Raw genomic sequence first — 17,146 nt, 5'->3', positions numbered from 1 at the left:
TCTTTTTCCGTTTTCCTTAGCTTAGATAATTTATCATGAAAATATGGATCAATTTGGGTCGGATCATTTTTTACTCGACCCATCCATTTAACGGGTCTATCAATAGATAAGATCGAATGAAAATCAAGAGCAGTGCCTATTGATCTGGTCTTCAGGAATCAGAACTGTTAGCACTGCTAGATCCAATAGACACGTTCACATTTCTGTCTCAAGGACTATGAATTGGGAAGAACTGAAACAGATATTGAAGTCCAAGGTACAATTGAAATTACTCAAAACTTAGAATAGAGTTCAGACAAGAAAGGCCTTTGAAAATGGAACTCTTACAAATTATTTGCATCTTCTTTCTTTTCACAAGGGTTTCGCAGTTAACCCTTACTATTATTACCCATATTTACGGACGGATCGTAGACTAGACTCGGTCTGCATCAGCAACCACTCCCCCATGAACTGATCATGCATCCACATCAAGATGCAGATGAGAACATCTTGATGCAATACCCAGCAACAGATTTGTGCCAAATTTTACCTATCTGCCAGTAATTTATCTGTTAGAACAAGTTCAGCCAGAATCGATCCATATTTAGAGACACCATCATCTGCACCAGATATTCCAGAATGGCAAAGCCTATTTTGGAATGGGGAGGGAAGGAGAAAATCACTCTTACCCATCAAAAACCTCTGGAGAACTCCTGATCTCCTTCATAACAATCCCATCTTTATAAAGCTTCCAAGCTCAACAGTCTCTCAACGGGTTTTTGGACATCCAGCATCAGAAAAGAAGGCTGCAAAGATGAATTCCAAGGCTTTGGCTTCCCTCTTCTTTGCAGTTTTCATCCTCTCTTCCTCAGCCGCCAGCGCCTTCAACATCACCAGGCTCCTCGGCCAGTACCCGCAATTCAGCACTTTCAATGAGTTTCTAAACCAAGCCAAGCTCTACGAACAAATCAACCACAGGCGGACCATCACAGTCCTCGCCGTCGATAACTCGGCCATTGGCAGCATTTCGGGGAAGCCCTTGGATGTCCTCAAGAGGATCCTGAGCTCACACGTCGTTCTCGACTATTATGATGTCGATAAGCTCCAAGACCTATCGAAGAAATCTACCCTGCTCACCACATTGTACCAGACCAGTGGAACCGCCGTGAACCAGCAAGGGTTCTTGAACGTGACCAAACTGAACGGTGGAGATATCGTGTTTGGGTCCGCAGTGAAAGGAGCGGGCCTAGATGCCAAGCTCGTGAAGGCCGTGGCTGCTCAGCCCTATAACATCTCGGTCCTTCAGGTTAGCTCGCCCATAATTGCACCAGGAATTGACATGGCTAACGCCACCACGCCGTCCGCTTCACCAGCAGCAACGCCCAAGAAGGCCCCCACTTCAAGCCCCGCCAAGGCCCCGGTTGTGGCCGAGACACCCGAATCATCAGAAGCTCCAGCTGCCGAAGAACCAGCCGCAGATGCTCCCGCCGATGCACCGGAATCAGACACACCGGCCAGCTCTCCCCCAGCACCCGCTTCAGATGCAGATGCAGACGCACCAGCTCCCGCAAAATCTTCAAGCTCTCGAGTGGCTTCGCACGTCGGTGTGGGCATTGTGATGGGTTTGTTGTCAGCGGTCGTGGCGTAAATTTGTAGCCCGGTTCCGTTAAGCTTTTTCAAAACAAATGTATACAATATAGCTCTTTTACTTGTCCAATTGCAGCAGAATCCTGACATTCACACAATGAAGGACTGTACAATTCTAATCAAGCTCCATCGTCCCGCCACCCCGTTATTCTCGGAAGTCTCTCTCGCCCTCTTCGGGCACGAAACAACAATTACAAGAAACAAAACTAACCATGGACGACTCACAATGGTAGATGAGAGAATAGGAAAGGAGAAGTTATATTTCACACATGCAAACCCATCTCGCTAATTCACATGCTGCTCTATTTCGAATCGCGTCTTAGGTGTAAAAGAGGCATGCTGATTGCTGATTACGGTAATAACAGTAAAACCTGTATGATCCATTATTTGTAGGAAAAGAGATTATCACCTTCATACAAGAACTTCGCCTAGTTTGTAAGTTTAAGGCCAAAGATGTAGCAAACCTAATTCGTAAGTTCTCTTTTTTTCTTCTTTTCGTGTCCTTTCTCTTTTAGATTTAGCTTATTTTAAATTTACTTTAAATAAAATTTAGGTTAAAAAAATAAGATTTGGACGTACCACATAGAAAATAAAAAATAATCAAAAACTTAAGAGGAAGGACCTAATTGTACCAATTTACTAATTGCACCAATTTAACAAGTTTAAAGGCTTGATTGCACATTTTGAAAATCTTAAAACTCAATTACACTTTTGTGACAAATTGTAAAACTTCCAACGCGCTTATTCCTACATTAAACAAGTAGCCAAGGGCAGTAGTAGTTAACAATACCCAATTTCAAAACCAATTCTCAACAGCAAATCCTTCTTTAGAATTGCTGCATCAATCTAAAGGATTTGCTGTTGAGAATTGCTGTTGGATCTGTTTTAATGCATCAATCTTTCTTTCGAATCTATCAAGCAATTCTCAACAGCAAATCCTTCTGATCTCAATACAGAACTCACCTCAAGGAGGCCACAGCAAACATGCTTTCCACATCCATGTAACTGCAGCAACCAGTGAGGCAGACTACGCATAACATTATCAATAGTACCTAAAAGGACCACGACAAAGGAATCTCTATTCATTCTTTCCACGAGAGATGCAGCAGAATCCTGGATCGTGACAAATAAATAGTGACGCAAAAGCACAGTTGCTGTAGCATTTAAAGTGAAGAGGCCAGCTTCCAACTTCCAAGCAGACCCACAAGGAAAGAGATTAGAATCAGAAGACATCCACAATCAATTAAGCAGAAGGCCCAATTATCTCAACTATCTAAAAGATAGTTTGAGGAGTAATGAAGGACAAGTTTCCTTGTAAGATTGATGCAACTAAAGTAGAGTCTCAACCTCAAGTTGGTAATTTCCTGACTAGTATGCACGTTCTATAGCTATTCAAAGACACAGTCGAAAAGACTAACCCTATCCTAGCAGTTCCATCCATGCCCTCCATGGCATCAAATTAGGGGTGAACACTACGATTGCTGCCGATCAAAAAGAGCCAACAAACTTCGGGGTGAAATCTTCCATCTAGACAAAATTCCCTCTTGAGCAAAGTTACTTCAGGCTTTGACCTTGTCGATTATGTCCAATATCACCTTGTCCATGTCAAGCGCCTTCATGGGGCCAAATGGTCGTTTCATGTCCTGCACTCATGTAATACAGTGAGGTCAAGTATACACATCTGAGCGAGGAATAAAATGGATCACAATCTTTCATAGATTGGATGGTACCAGCAAAATCAAAAGAGAGTAAGGGTTAATACCATAATGAAAGTACTACAGTTAAGATCATTATCATTATGTTTAGTAAACAAAAAAGAAAATCACATGATCTCATAAGAAACTTGTTAACGGCAGACTGATAAGGCATTAACAACTATGCTACCAGGCTGCACTCAAGAGCATCCAACCATAGATTTAGAAGAAAGGAATATGTTAAAGGATAGGGCACCTATTAAGGGTCATTAGTTGTGTTTTTGAAACATCCATGTCTAAGTAGGTGATATTTTTTAAATGAGTTATTGCTCCATTTTCAAAAAGCATTCATATCCACTATTATTATTTTTAGTAGTCTTAACTAGTGGCCTTGGGGTACTCATTAACAATATCCTCAATGAAATTATTCCCCTACCATTTAATAGCCAATTTAGAGAAGGGAAATTCCAAGTTCTCATGTAGGTCCATCCAATGTCTGGGCACGACCCACGCTGTCAGTAACCTAGGAAAGTATTATACACACACCATATACTTACTTGCTGTCACAGGTTATGCAAACCTTGGCAACAAAGTGAAAGGAGGGAGCATATGTACGTTGCATCTGATAATCATTCCGGTAACCATATATCTTGTAGTGTGTGATGGAAAGATCTATTGGTCGTGCACTCTAACAAGTTGTATGGTTCAAACAAAAGCGTGCTTTATAAACACCAACATGTGCAAAAATGAGTGTACCGGAGATGAGAATGCTTCGTTGAATATGCAGGCATATGAGAAAAGACAACTAGAAATAATTCTATCGAAGAAAAAATGTGTTGCTCCAATTGAGGATAAGATGAGAAAAGATTGTTTAAGATAGTTTGGTCATGTCAAACGAATTCCTACAGATGCTCCAGTGAGAAGAAGGAAGCAAGGGATGGCAATACTAGTTAGATGGGGCAGGGAAAGACCTACAAGGACGTGGAAGGAGACAATCATAAAAGATATGAAACTTGTAGAGCTTACAAAGGATACAACAAAGAATCAAGTACAATGGCATAATAGGATTCATATAGACAAATTCACTTTGTAGGACAGGACTTAATTTGTTTTGTAAACTAAGTGCAAATCTTAAAGTAAAGGCACACTTTGAGATTTATCAGAGACTTGTACTCGTAATATTTGTTCCTGAAAAGCTCAAATCCACAAAAAGTGGAAGTACTTTCCACCAGCGAATTATTTCTGAGCTATCTGATAACCGAGTACCATATTTACATCCTCGGACGTAGGTCAAGCCATCCTTTTTTCTACCTTACCCGGAAGAATGGACAAAATTCAATCATCTATTCACAGCATTTCTCATCTCTTTCGCTCTGCCGTTTCTGACAAGATAGGTGCCAAGATTTCTCACAAATGCAATAAAAAAGGGAAGTAGTCTCGTGGGTTTAAGCTTATGGATCAAATGGCAAAGGGAAATAAAGCCATTAATAAAAATAATGTCAAAGCACTAACCAATAGGCTGATGAATTTGTCACCACCTTCCTCTCGTATTTCAAAGCAACCTCTTCTAGGCTGTACAAAAAAAAAAAAAAAGATAAAAGTTTAGCTAACAGATCTTAGTAAAATAACAACTCTCACTGAAAGTTCACTATACCTATGGGCGAGTGACAGCGTTGTTACAAAATTAAATAAAGGATGTTCTAAAATGCTTTCCGACTGATCAAGGAGCGGTACATAATAAAACATACTACCTAGTACATAAAACATTTAAGGTCAGTGTTATAGTATTTTACTTTGGATGACACTGACTGCAGTAGTTTCACATTATTAGCAATAACAAGCCATCCACACTTTTTCTTTGAAATAGATTTCCTCCAAGAGAATACAATCAACATAATGGTCACAACCCATCATCGATTTGGAGAGCGCACTTCATTGAAAAATTCGGTATTAGTTCTGTGCAGGGATCTTTGCTTAGTCAAATCATGTTTAGAACAGCTCCAATCCCCTGACATGTGGAAATAAAACAAAGGGGGCGAGATTACCTCCCTATATAGCATACTCATGCTCACCTTATCTGGGTTGACCACAACAATGATGCCAGGCACACCTTTCTCCAAGCCATTCTTCACTTGAATAGCCCTTGTCTTGAAGGAATTGCATTGTTTGCTACACAAGAAAAAAACTAGGTAAGAAAAAATGGTAATTTCTTTATCCCTATTACAAATTTGAAAAAGAGATATCTCGGTGGCATTATCATGAAAGGGAGCTTCAAAATGATTAGTAGCCGACTTCAGTACAGCACTAAATACTCACAACATACTTAAACCCAGTTAAAAATTTCTCTGTCAATTGATCAAGTCATATAAGCTCATCAAAATGAGAATCCAGATGAAGATCTTATTCTGTTTTCTAGCCGTTTAAATTTTATCGTTTTGAGAGAAAATTATAACAAATGGTTCAATTCTCTTTTTTTCTTCGCAGCAACATAAATATATTTAAGTGCTACGATAGATCACACCCAAATCTCAGGGAACAAAAAGCAACACCAAACAACCGCTAAGCTGAAAACCATAATGGAAATACATGAAAGCTGAAAAAGCAATTTGCTATCTCCATTGTACAAGGACGGCAAGCAAGATATCGAGAATCTCCAGCACTGAACCAATAGTAGCACTAATCTACTTATAACAATAGTACGATATAAAGACGGATAAAATGTTCAATATAAGTACACAGTTCTAGTTCCCTGTTTCATCATACTCTGATTATAAAGTAGCTCTTAACAAAAACAGCAGTTTTAGTACAATGGAATGGAATGAGATAGGAATGGAATAGAAAGGGGAATCGAATGGCTTGAGTGCTTTTTCTATGCTTGATTGTGATTTAAAAACAAAAGGATAATGTGCATATCCAAATGAAGGAAAATCAGTGTAAACCCTTCAAAAAGTACGTGGGAGAGAAAAGAAAAGATGGACTGGGAAACGTATTCTGCTCGAGCCTTATCGCTCAAGATTGTACACGCCAGCTACAAAAACCAAAGGAAATTCCCATAGAGATGACCATTCTTGCTAGAAAAAAGACCACGCCAAACTAATGGAAAGGGAATTAAGCCGGACTCATGATTCCACTTCCAGTTCGGTTTCCCCAAATCAACTATGCCACAAGGTAAAAAGAAAGGGAAAGAGAAGAATTCGAGGGCAACGGAGACAAATGGCGAAAAAATGTAAGAACATTATCTTCCTTCCTTCGATAGTGACAAATGAGGGCAAAATCAAATAAGAAATGGAGGAATGTGGACAGCAGAGTAACCATAACAGTCATTACCACACTCCAATCACCATTGTTGACTTCTCCGACCTTCATGGAAATGAATCAAAAGATTATGGCAAAAACCTCTCCCTAACATTTCTCTTAGACCGCCTTTTTCTCTAAAAAGAGAAGGAAACTTCTTCTCACCTCCCTTTTCCAAACACATAGATTGGTCACACCAACAAAGAGAGTAAGAATTTTCCCAAAAGACCGCCATAAAATGCTAGCATTTCTCATCAGGGTTATCATTGTCCTGCCATTCTCGCACACCAGAGCAAAAGGAAACCGCTGGGCTCTCAAACATGCTTCTTTTTTCCTCCTTTTCTGCGAAGTCGCTTCAGAGCTGCTTTCTAGCAGTATCATGGGCGTTTCGTTCTGAAACAACGAAAAAGGTCCCGACAAATGGTTCACCCTCTTCAACCCACTCAACACAACATCGAAAGGGCTATTGCTTTTCTTCTTTTGGTCTCAGTAACGTGAAATAAACCCCAAAGAAACTGCATCGCCAAGACACAACAGACCCGCAAACGCCGACCTACCTCCCAATGTTTCATTCCTTTCCTCTCGCAAAAGAAAGAAAAAGCAGAAACAGAAAGAGACAGAGAGACAGAGAGAGAGAGAGAGAGAGAGACGGAGAGACAGAGAGAGAGGAGCGTCACCAGTGCTCGATGACGACGGTCTTGGCCTTGGCGTCCATAGCTCCGCCAGCCTCCGCTTCCTCCAGCTCGCCGTCCTCAGCTCTCTCCTCCTCCTTCTCCTCCCGTTCCTCCCCCTCCCCGCCCTCGGCTCCTCCTCCGGCGACATCCTCCTCCCCCTTCGCCGCCTTCTTCCTCCTCCTCCCGGCCCCCTTGGCCTTCTTGGCCGCCGCCGGCCCCGGCACCGAGTCGGCCCTCGGCCCCCCGGCCGCCGCCGCCCCCCTCGCCGAGCTGCGGGTCACCCTCCTCGAGAAGACAACGGCGGCGGCGGCGACGGTGGTGGTGGTGGTGGTGGTGGTAGTGGTGACCGCGGGCGGCTTCTCCTCCTCCGCCGCGGCCGCAGCTCCGCCCTTACGCTTCCTCGGCGCCATGGATGGAGGGAAGAATCTCTCTCTCTCTCTCTCTACAACACTCACTCTCTCTCTCTCTCTCTAAAACTCTCTCTCTCTCTCTAGAACTCTCTCGCGCTGTGATGATATGCCTTTTGGGGAGGAGGTTGACAGTCGCTTTTGTGCTGCTGCTGCTGCTGCTGCTGCTGCTGCTTCGCCGCTGCGCTATGCAACTCCCGCGCATCGATCCGGAAACGGGGGCGGGATTCGAACGGACGGCACCGATTCGCCGAGCCCGGGGGACTGGTGATCCTGACCGTCCGATTCCGATTCCAATTTCCACGCATCGAGCGATGGTGGTGGTGCGTGTGCAATTTTTTGGACGTCTCGATCGGCTTTTTGAGCCTTGTTTCTGCATTTTAGTCGTTGATTTCGCAAATTATATCCACGTCGATTGAAAATAAATGGATTAAAAATTACCCCGTGTTGTCCTTTTTTTTTATTTTCCTCGGCGTTTTTTTAATATTTAATATCATCGAAAATCATGCGAGATTTCTTTTTCAGGATTAATATCACAAAAAATCTCAAACCAGTATACCTGTAACAAATTTACTCCAGATTTATTTTTTGACCACTTAAAACTCTAAACTGGTATATTTGTAACAAATTTACCCTCCGTTAGTTGCCGTTACATTTGATTAATATCACAAAAAATCGCAAATTAGTACACCCGTGACAAACGGAGCGTAAAACCCTAACGTGTCATCCAACTCGGCAGTTTGATGGTAAAACTTAACGGAATCTGACGGAGGACAAATTTGTTATAGGTGTAGTAGTTTGAGTTTTTTGTGGTCAAAAGATTAATTTGAGGTAAATTTATTATACCTGTAACAGTTTGATGTTTTTCGTGGTATTAATCCTAAAATCAATTACCCTTCTCAGAAAAAGTGCAGAATACGCTCATAAAAGATAATCTTAATCCGTCGATTTGCTGATGCGGGATAAAATAAAAAAAATTAATTGACTTTTTCAAACTCCAATTCAAGGTCTACGACCAATGGATTCCACCAAATTAATCTTGCAACTGACAATGATGGACGAACGATTTTGATCATGGTTGGCTAACTAAAACTTATTAAACCTTATGGACCAAACATGAGAAAGGAACTCATCGTCTTCTTTGCACATAAAGATCTCCACATGTTCAAGCCTTTCGCACACAATCAACGCATTTGTAAAAAAAAAAATTACCCAAATCTAAAATCTCCTTAAAAAATGAGCCACCAAGCAAAGATTACGTATTCAAATCAACATATTTAGATTCATCTATAACAAAATGGACGAGGATATTTGTAATTTTCAATTATTAATGAAATTCAAAAAAACTTTTTGTATTCCAAAAGTGAAAAGTAAAAGTGTGAATCCCACGTTTCTGACATTTGACTTAATGAAGGGTACACTTTCCTTTTCAACTAAAATATTCTGCGGATACAAATGTGGCCAATCGGGAAAATTTTGAAAGGGTATATTCTTAATCGGAAAAGATAAGAGGGGAAACGACACAAATGGTCTCTGAATTTTGGATCAATATGTAATGTGGGTCATGAACTTATAGTATGTTCAATGTGATCCTTGAATTTTCGTCTAACGTGCAATGTCATCCATAAACTTTGAATTTGTTCAATGTGATCCATGAGCTTCTGAATATCTTCATGTAGTTTAGGGACTAAGTTGAACATGTATCAAAAGCTCGTGGATCACGTTAAACAAATTAAAAGTTCATGGACCACATCGCAGATTGGACGAAAGTTCATGGACCATATTGAACAAATTAAAAGTTTATGGACCACATTGCACATTGGACTGAAGTTCAAAAAACATTTCTGTCATTTTCCCAAAATAAAATAACAGCAATTATAGAGGAGAAAGAGAAAATGGGATCAAATTTACTCAAATTTCAAATTTCCCTCCACAATCTTATAAAAACAATTTCAAATTCTTTTTGATTTTCCACCCAAATTTTCATTCATCCCATTTTCCTTACTTCCCCCCAAACACAGCCTAAGTCTCCTCACAAATTGACCATCAAACTAGAGCTCTCCTGTGTTAGTCACTACGCTGAAGAATTTCTTTAACTTTTAAGAAGAAGAGCCCTCGACAGAGCAATGAGCATGAAGAAAGGAGAACAAGCCCCAGTGACCATGACAACCAACTTCGTCATTGATCGGGATGATTCAGTGGTCTTGGTGAATCCAATGTTGTGTTTTGAAGTTGAACGATAGATATTACCGAGGTCATTTTCATGTTCTTTTTTGCTGGACTTGATACCGTTAGAGAATGTCGCTACACGTAGAATTAAGTTTAAGGGAACGGGTTTAAGTCTAGAGATTTAAAATAGCGAGACGGAGAGAGTCGGGTGGTCCTATTGTGAAATAGCAACCGCAAGCATGTGACAGGTGTTGGATCCGTCAACTCTTTGCCAATTGGCTCTTACTAGATAAAAGAGGTAAAGCATAAATGGTCTATGAACTTTTAATTTGTGCAATGTGCTTGCTGAAATTTGGTCCAATTTATAATGTCACCCCTGAATTTTTAATTTGTTCGATGTGGTCCTTGAACTATTGGTAAATGTTCAATATAATTCATAGACAATATGAAAATGTTTAAAAATTCAGGGACCATAGATCCAATCTTCAGATACCATATTCAACAAATTAAAATTTTAGGGACAACATTGTGCATTAGACCCAAGTTCATAGATCATATTGAACAAATTAAAAGTTCAGAGACGACATTGCACATTGAACCAAAGTTCAGAGACCATTTATGCCATCTTTTCTTTAAAGATAGCTCTAGAGACTTAAAAGCATCACACGACTCAGAAATCAACGCATTGATGACTCGTCACAAGATGCGATCTTCTGCAAAGTTTGACACCTCGTTTTGTCCCTGAACTGATCAAGAGACAACTATATACAACTTTAATGTCTGATCAACATTTTGATTGATACAACTTTAATGTCTTATCGCGAGTCAAACAAGTTTATGTTTTGTAAAATGAAATGAAATGAAAAGAAAAGAAAATTTAATCGACATTTTGAGTGATATGTGTTGGTTGTAAGAGATGGATGGTGTTGGAATTGAATGGCCGTTCTTTTCTTATATTTGGGTTGTGACCAAAAGTTGAATGGTAATGTTTTTTGGTGTAATGAATGGTAACGTTATTAACATCAAAATACCCAAAAACAAAAAGGTTTTCGTCTTCTAATAAGGTAGTAATGGAATCGGAGTTTGCTTCGACTCATGGGAAGTAATCCCCATAGTAGGAATGAGCATTTACTGGGAATGACCTCACAAGCTGTAATTATAGGAGACTTTAAAGTGCCCTAACTTATATTAAATGACTTGCCTACTCTATTTGTTTCGAGAAAAATAAATGATTTAAAAAATATTTTTCTAAAACTGATCACTTGTATCGTTTGAAATAATTGATTTAAAATTTCTTTTCATTACCAACGGAATCTTATATCTAAACATTTTCCTTGATGATAAAAATATTTTTCGTTATTTTTGTGAACTATACAAACGATCGTTTTTAGGAACAAAATTTTTCAAATCATTTATTTTTTGCGAAACAAACGAAACCTTAGATATTACCCATTTGTGTAAGATTTAAACATTATTTCACGAACACAATCCATTGTAAACTTGCGGGTCACATTATATCAAAGATTTATCTCAACAAACAAGCATCAACATATAGTATAGAGATGCATATACATGATTGTGCACATTTGTCAATGAATTTCCTCTTATTTATTACATTGGATATAATATTCCATGTCGAAATTACAGTAAAACACCATTAGCATGATTGCTATACATTGAAAATGCCCAAAAATATTTTCAAGTCACACAAAATTCAATTGATGTATACATCATGGCCGTTAAGATCTACTACATTTTTCAATCACCTTCTTTCTTTCCCTCCCTCTCTCTCATAGACATAACTTACTAGCTACTCTTTTCGCGGCCTAATTCCAAAAAAAACCCCAAACTTTATATTTTGTCCCAATTATACCCTGAACTTTTTTTTGTCTCAAGAAAAACCTCAAACTTTTCTCCGAATCCCAAATCTACCCTACCGTTATAACTCCGTCCAATTAACGTCAGAAAAAAAAAAAAAAAAAAAACAGAACCAGCAACTGCGGCGTGGCCAAGCCTTCGCCGGTGGCCGCCGCCACAGCCGCCGGGAAGGAGCGGCGGCCCTCGCCTAGGCCTTCGGGAAGGCCCAGGCGAGGCCTCGCCTGGGGTCGGCGGCCCTCGCCCGGGCCTTCCGAAGGGCCGGCGACCCTCGCCACGCCCGGGCGAGTCGCCGGCGGTCTCGCAACCCCGATCTGGGGCGAGGGTCGCGCCCTCCCCGGATCGGGGCTGCAGACCTCGCCTGGGTCACGGCCACAGGCGAGGCCTCGCCTGGGCCTTCCCGGCCGGCGACCTCGCCCGGGCCTTCCGGCCGGCGACCCTCGCCGACCCGGGCGAGTCGCCGCGAGGGTCCCGGCCCTCGATCCGGGGAGGCGCGACCTCGCCGGCAACTCGCCGGGCGGCGAGGGTCGCCGGCTCGGGAAGGCCCGAGCGAGGCCTCGCCTAGGGTGGGCGACCCCGGGTGAGGCCTCGCACAGGGTCGGCGGCCTCGCCCGGGCCTTCCCGAAGGTCGGCGACCCTCGCCGGCCCCGGCGAGTCGCCGGCGAGGGCTGCGGCCCCGATCTGGGGAGGGCGGCGAGGGCCGCCGCTCCTTCTCGGCGGCTGTGGCGGCGGCCACCGGCGAAGGCTTGGCCGCGCCGCAGCCGCTGGTTCTGTTTTTTTTTTTTTTTTTTTTTCTGACGTTAATTGGATGGAGTTATAACGGTAGGGTAGATTTGGGACTCGGAGAAAAGTTTGAGGTTTTTCTTGAGACAAAAAAAAGTTCAAGGTATAATTGGGACAAAATGTAAAGTTTGGGGTTTTTTTTGGAATTAGGCCCTCTTTTCGCTATTTATCACAAGTTTTGCCAACTCAAGTTAGCCACTTTTCACTTATTCATTTTGCCACATCTCCTCAATTTCCAACCACATATTTTAACATCACATGCGATCATGCGCGACATAAATTAACCTTGGTTAGTTAATGCCTAAAATATCTAAATGGGAAACTTCTTTCTCATTTCCTTGATGTGACCTTGACTTCCACCTTTATCCTCTCTAATACCATCATCTTCAATTATTCCACCCAATTCCACACTCGAATTTTATGCATCCAAAGAGCCCAAGTTTGAAAAGTCTCCACTTGGACATATTCACAACACCAGCACAAGTGAAGCCAGCCAAGAATTAGCACAAGTGAAGCTAGCTAAGAATTACCATCTTTCTTAATCAACCATCTTTGAGGTAAGACTTTTCTCCCTCAAAGCTTCAGTCACCTCAATATTGCTAGATTAGGTGTTTGATTTTTCTAAATAGTGTTAATTCAAGACTATATCGCTTGTTTTTAAGGTGGATGAAGCTTTATGTTCACTCAAAGCTTTCCATCCAAGGTAAGTAAATCTCTAGGAGATAAAGTGGGTTGATCCACCTGGTACTCTTGATCCTTGTTTGATTTTAGCTTAAAGTATGAATAATGTTATAGATCCATGTTATTAAAAGGAATTAGTTATAACATTAAGAGATAATAAGAGGCAAGACTATATGTATGAGTGATTTTAGATGATTTTGCTTCATTAATTATTGCTTCATTGATTCAAGATCAAAATAATGTGTGTTGATGCCATGTAATTTGTTATGAGGCAAAACTATATGTATGAGTCATCATGACTTGTTTTCATGAATAAAAATACGGTCGAGTGATTTCAAGAGCATTTTGATTGCCTTTAATGAGCAAAAGTGTGGGAGAGATGAAACTATGCATGTTTAGGGTAAAATAGTAATTTTATGCAATACAAGGGCAAAAACATAAATTCATAGAGTATAAGTTTCTTTATGAACAATGAAAATTTAATAATTAAAATGTTTGCTAGGTAGTGATTAAGTTAGATTAGTTAAAGGAATCAGATCAATGCACTAAAAGTCTTAAAACTTGTCACGAAAGTACAATTAAGTCCTAAAATTTATCAAATTAGTGCAATCAAGCCCTTCCCCTAACTTCGTCCAATTTGACTAACGAAAAATGTTAACGTTGTTTTTTTTTGTTATTTTCTCTCTCCTATTTGGTGTTGACATGGCTAAAACGAGTCATATTGATCAAATTCTGATTTTTCATATATATTTTATTTAAATTATATTTAAAATAAGCAAAAGTTCAAAATAATCAAAAAGAAGAGGAAGAGACAATCGAGGGCAGCCCTCGCTGCCGCTGTCGCTACCCTACCATCCCTAGGAAGGGCCAGCATTGGTGGGGGCGGCAACACTACTTCCTTTTTTTCCTCTCTTTTTTGTATTTTGCTTATTTTCTAATAAAATTTAAATATAAATTTATTGAAAAATTAGATTTTGACTTAAACGATGTCGTTTTAGCCTTATGTTTCATGTTTTGCCACGTCATCGCCACGTAAGAGAGAGAAAATAATAATAAAAAAAGTCATGTCTTAACAAAAGGACTCAATTGTACTTTCATGACAAGTTTTAGGACTAAACTGCACTTTTTAAAAATTTTATGGCTTAATTTCACTTTCGCAACAAGTTTTGAACTTTTAGTGCACTTATTAAATTCCGGTAAAAATTCTAAGTATTGGAGAATACGGGCTATTTTGTAATTTTAAAAAGTTAGAGGTCCCATATCCTAAGACTAAAAATTATGGGGACTGTTATGATGTTAAGGATGCTTGTGATGACAGGTTTTTAGTTGATTATATAATTAATTGTCTAATCTAGACAATTTCTCCGTCTAGTCAAAATTTGGACTTAATTGCTAAACTATTTTGAAATATTGGTTGTTTTGGTAATTTTACAAAATCCGGGACATGTATATAATGTTAATAAGATGATCATATGCATCAAAAAGCAAATGAATGTCATTAGCTAGTTTATTTGATTATGGCACATATGATTTTTAAGAGCTCACTTTATTATATGAAAAGCATTAAGAGATCAATGTACTATGTATTGATGCATTATTATGAAGGAATTCCTATGTTGATATTCTTTGAGACATGTACATGGTTATACAAGGTGAAATAAGAAAGCTAAGAGCGCACATAATAATCATTCTGTTTTTTTTTTTTTGTTCCTGGGAACAGGTTTGGAATAAGAATCCGTTTGATAATTTAATTTCATTTTATATTTTCGAGATTAATTTTTAGCCTAGAAATAGGCTTAGAACATAAATATCTACTTCTTTATTTCTGAAACAAAAATAAAAATAAAAACTCTTCTCATCTCTCACTCCCTCTCTCTCGCGTGCATTCTCCCTTTCTCTCATAGGGCACGGCCGACACTGACATGGATAATTTTTAATGATATTTTAATATTTTTTTTCAAATTTCTTTTATTCTATTCTCTTTTCCTTCTTTACTTTTTACTTTTTTTGTTTTCTCTTTTTTTTTTCTATTTTCTTTTTGCCTCCGCCAGCCATCATCGGACCTTGTTGATAGCCAACAATCACTACCCTTAGGCGAGGGCCACCCTCGCCAAATCTGGTGAGGGCACAATTAAAATGTTTAGGAATAAATTGGTAAAAATGCAATAGGTTTAGGATTTTTTGGATAATTTTCCATCTATTTCGTTCTTTTGTATGCTTCCCTAGCTTTATTTTGGGGATTATTTCCGAATCTACTAAATCTAGGGTTAGGTTGGTGTATTACTCGAAATTTTATGTATAAAAACTTTACTTATATAAATATAAATCGATAAATGACATTTTGAATATATAAGATACTCGATACAATAGATATATACTTTTTTTTAATGTCACGATATGTTTTCTTCCTTGCATTATAGATCCAAAATATTCTTTTCTATATGGATTTAAAAAGATTATTACCTAAATCAAAAGAAGTTACGAATAGAATGATGAAATGGTGCGTGAAGGGTTATAAAGATATTTAATGAGATCATCAATGGGAGAGACAGAGAGGAGAAACTCTCTAAAATTGCCAATCAAGCAAAATGACTAAGGGGATTCAACTTTTTTATTGAATCATCATGTCCCTTTTCTTTTATCAGACCAAAAAAAGGGATATCCATGATCAATGAACCTTTTTTTCGTGATGATCACATCAACCAAAGTGTCAACCTTGCAACGCTTCGTAAATTGGGGATCTTCCTGGATTCCAGATCCGTGGGAGTTTACAAAAATTAATTATCTACTATTTGGAAACAAATGAGTTTCTCAAATTGGTTCTATGGATGTGGTGCGGTAACTTGCTCGGTCCATCATCGGACCAACTCATAGCGTCAGGTCATTTCGTCTAGTCATTCCTTTTTATTAAGTACATTTAGCATTCATCTCTATTTTAGAGTATTAGCAACCCTATGAGTTGTTCATAAATACCTAGATGTTCTCTGTAACTTTATGATAGGACATTCGCATAGAGAAAAATGAGAGGAAAAGCAAACCTACACAGAGACACATCACCCTTTTTGGATCACGTCTTCACCTTTCTCAGTTCTCCATTTGCACTTGATCTTCATTCACTTAACATCGCTCTCAAGCATCTGTTTGTCTGTGTCTTTTCTAGCCACTTCACCATTGCTTATCATCCTTGTCTTGACCAAAGAGCACTTCCTAACCTTCAATAGAAAAGCCATCATGGACTACCCTTTTCCCTATTGGTCCTTTTCACTAAGAATGAAATGGATCCAATTATTCTCCTCCTTGCTTCTGTTTTTAGTAATGGTTTACATTTTTTTCCCTGATCATGGAGTTTATGCAACTTTTTCCTAGCCTATATTACGTTTGCAATCTTAGATTGTATGACACTTTAGGCATTCTTCCTCTTTTTCAAGTTCTAGGGAATAGAAATTTTATGCAGTTATTTAACGAATTTTCTATTCGGGAACAGAGATTTTGTATCTTTATCAAACTCGTCCAGGGAACATAAATTGATTATCTCTGGCCAGAAATTGTTCCCAAAAACAAAATTGTTATCATTTGCGCCCTAAGTGTCTTATGTGTAACTGATCTCGGGGCTTGGAATACATATTGATTTTCAATAAACAAAAACTTATATAATTTGAAAATGTCGTGAACTCTTGAATTGAATAATGATTGTTTAATGAATATTAAGTGTTGGTTTGCAAATGATGATAATGGATATCTGGTTTCTATCGTTAGTATGGAAAAGAATGTGATAATATCCGCACTGTATAATTGCACACATTGTTATGATGTTATCATGATTTGCATGTCAATGATATCATATGATGAAGATCTTTACCATGATCTATTAGTCAGAGAGCAAACTTCCCTATAGGTATATTTGTACAAGACTCTGGGAAAAGAAAAATGTTTTATTTGTTAA

The 17,146-nt window shown here is 39.2% G+C and overlaps 2 protein-coding genes across 2 annotated transcripts; one reads left to right on the top strand and one right to left on the bottom strand.

The window, feature by feature from the left end:
- Positions 1 to 778: 778 nt before the first annotated feature.
- On the top strand, positions 779 to 1,749 carry LOC115665808 (fasciclin-like arabinogalactan protein 3). The gene has a single exon (XM_030587637.2). It carries the CDS (start codon positions 794 to 796, stop codon positions 1,625 to 1,627), a length of 834 nt encoding a protein of 277 aa, XP_030443497.1. The 5' UTR covers positions 779 to 793; the 3' UTR covers positions 1,628 to 1,749.
- A 1,093-nt stretch (positions 1,750 to 2,842) lies between these two features.
- Positions 2,843 to 7,781, bottom strand: LOC115665807 (uncharacterized). Its single transcript, XM_030587636.2, has 4 exons — positions 7,292 to 7,781; positions 5,393 to 5,489; positions 4,833 to 4,892; positions 2,843 to 3,269 (listed from the first exon to the last, which is right to left on the bottom strand). Exons 1-4 carry the CDS (start codon positions 7,696 to 7,698, stop codon positions 3,186 to 3,188), a joined length of 648 nt encoding a protein of 215 aa, XP_030443496.2. The 5' UTR covers positions 7,699 to 7,781; the 3' UTR covers positions 2,843 to 3,185.
- Between the last annotated feature and the right edge of the window lie 9,365 nt (positions 7,782 to 17,146).

Source organism: Syzygium oleosum, unplaced genomic scaffold (genome assembly GCF_021117445.2).
Source record: "Syzygium oleosum isolate NSW1041296 unplaced genomic scaffold, Sole_v2.1 Sole_v2.16, whole genome shotgun sequence".
NCBI classification, from domain to species: Eukaryota; Viridiplantae; Streptophyta; class Magnoliopsida; order Myrtales; family Myrtaceae; genus Syzygium; species Syzygium oleosum.
This window is presented reverse-complemented; position numbering and strand designations above follow the sequence as displayed.

Excerpts from the sequence above, each read along its gene's own strand:
- LOC115665807 (XM_030587636.2), bottom strand. The coding sequence starts at position 7,698 with ATGGCGCCGAGGAAGCGTAAGGGCGGAGCTGCGGCCGCGGCGGAGGAG. Across the intron at positions 4,893-5,392 it reads TTGTGGTCAACCCAGATAAG|CCTAGAAGAGGTTGCTTTGA; the intron begins GTGAGCATGAGT and ends TTTTTTGTACAG. Across the intron at positions 3,270-4,832 it reads ACAAATTCATCAGCCTATTG|GACATGAAACGACCATTTGG; the intron begins GTTAGTGCTTTG and ends ACATGAGTGCAG.
- LOC115665808 (XM_030587637.2), top strand. The coding sequence starts at position 794 with ATGAATTCCAAGGCTTTGGCTTCCCTCTTCTTTGCAGTTTTCATCCTC.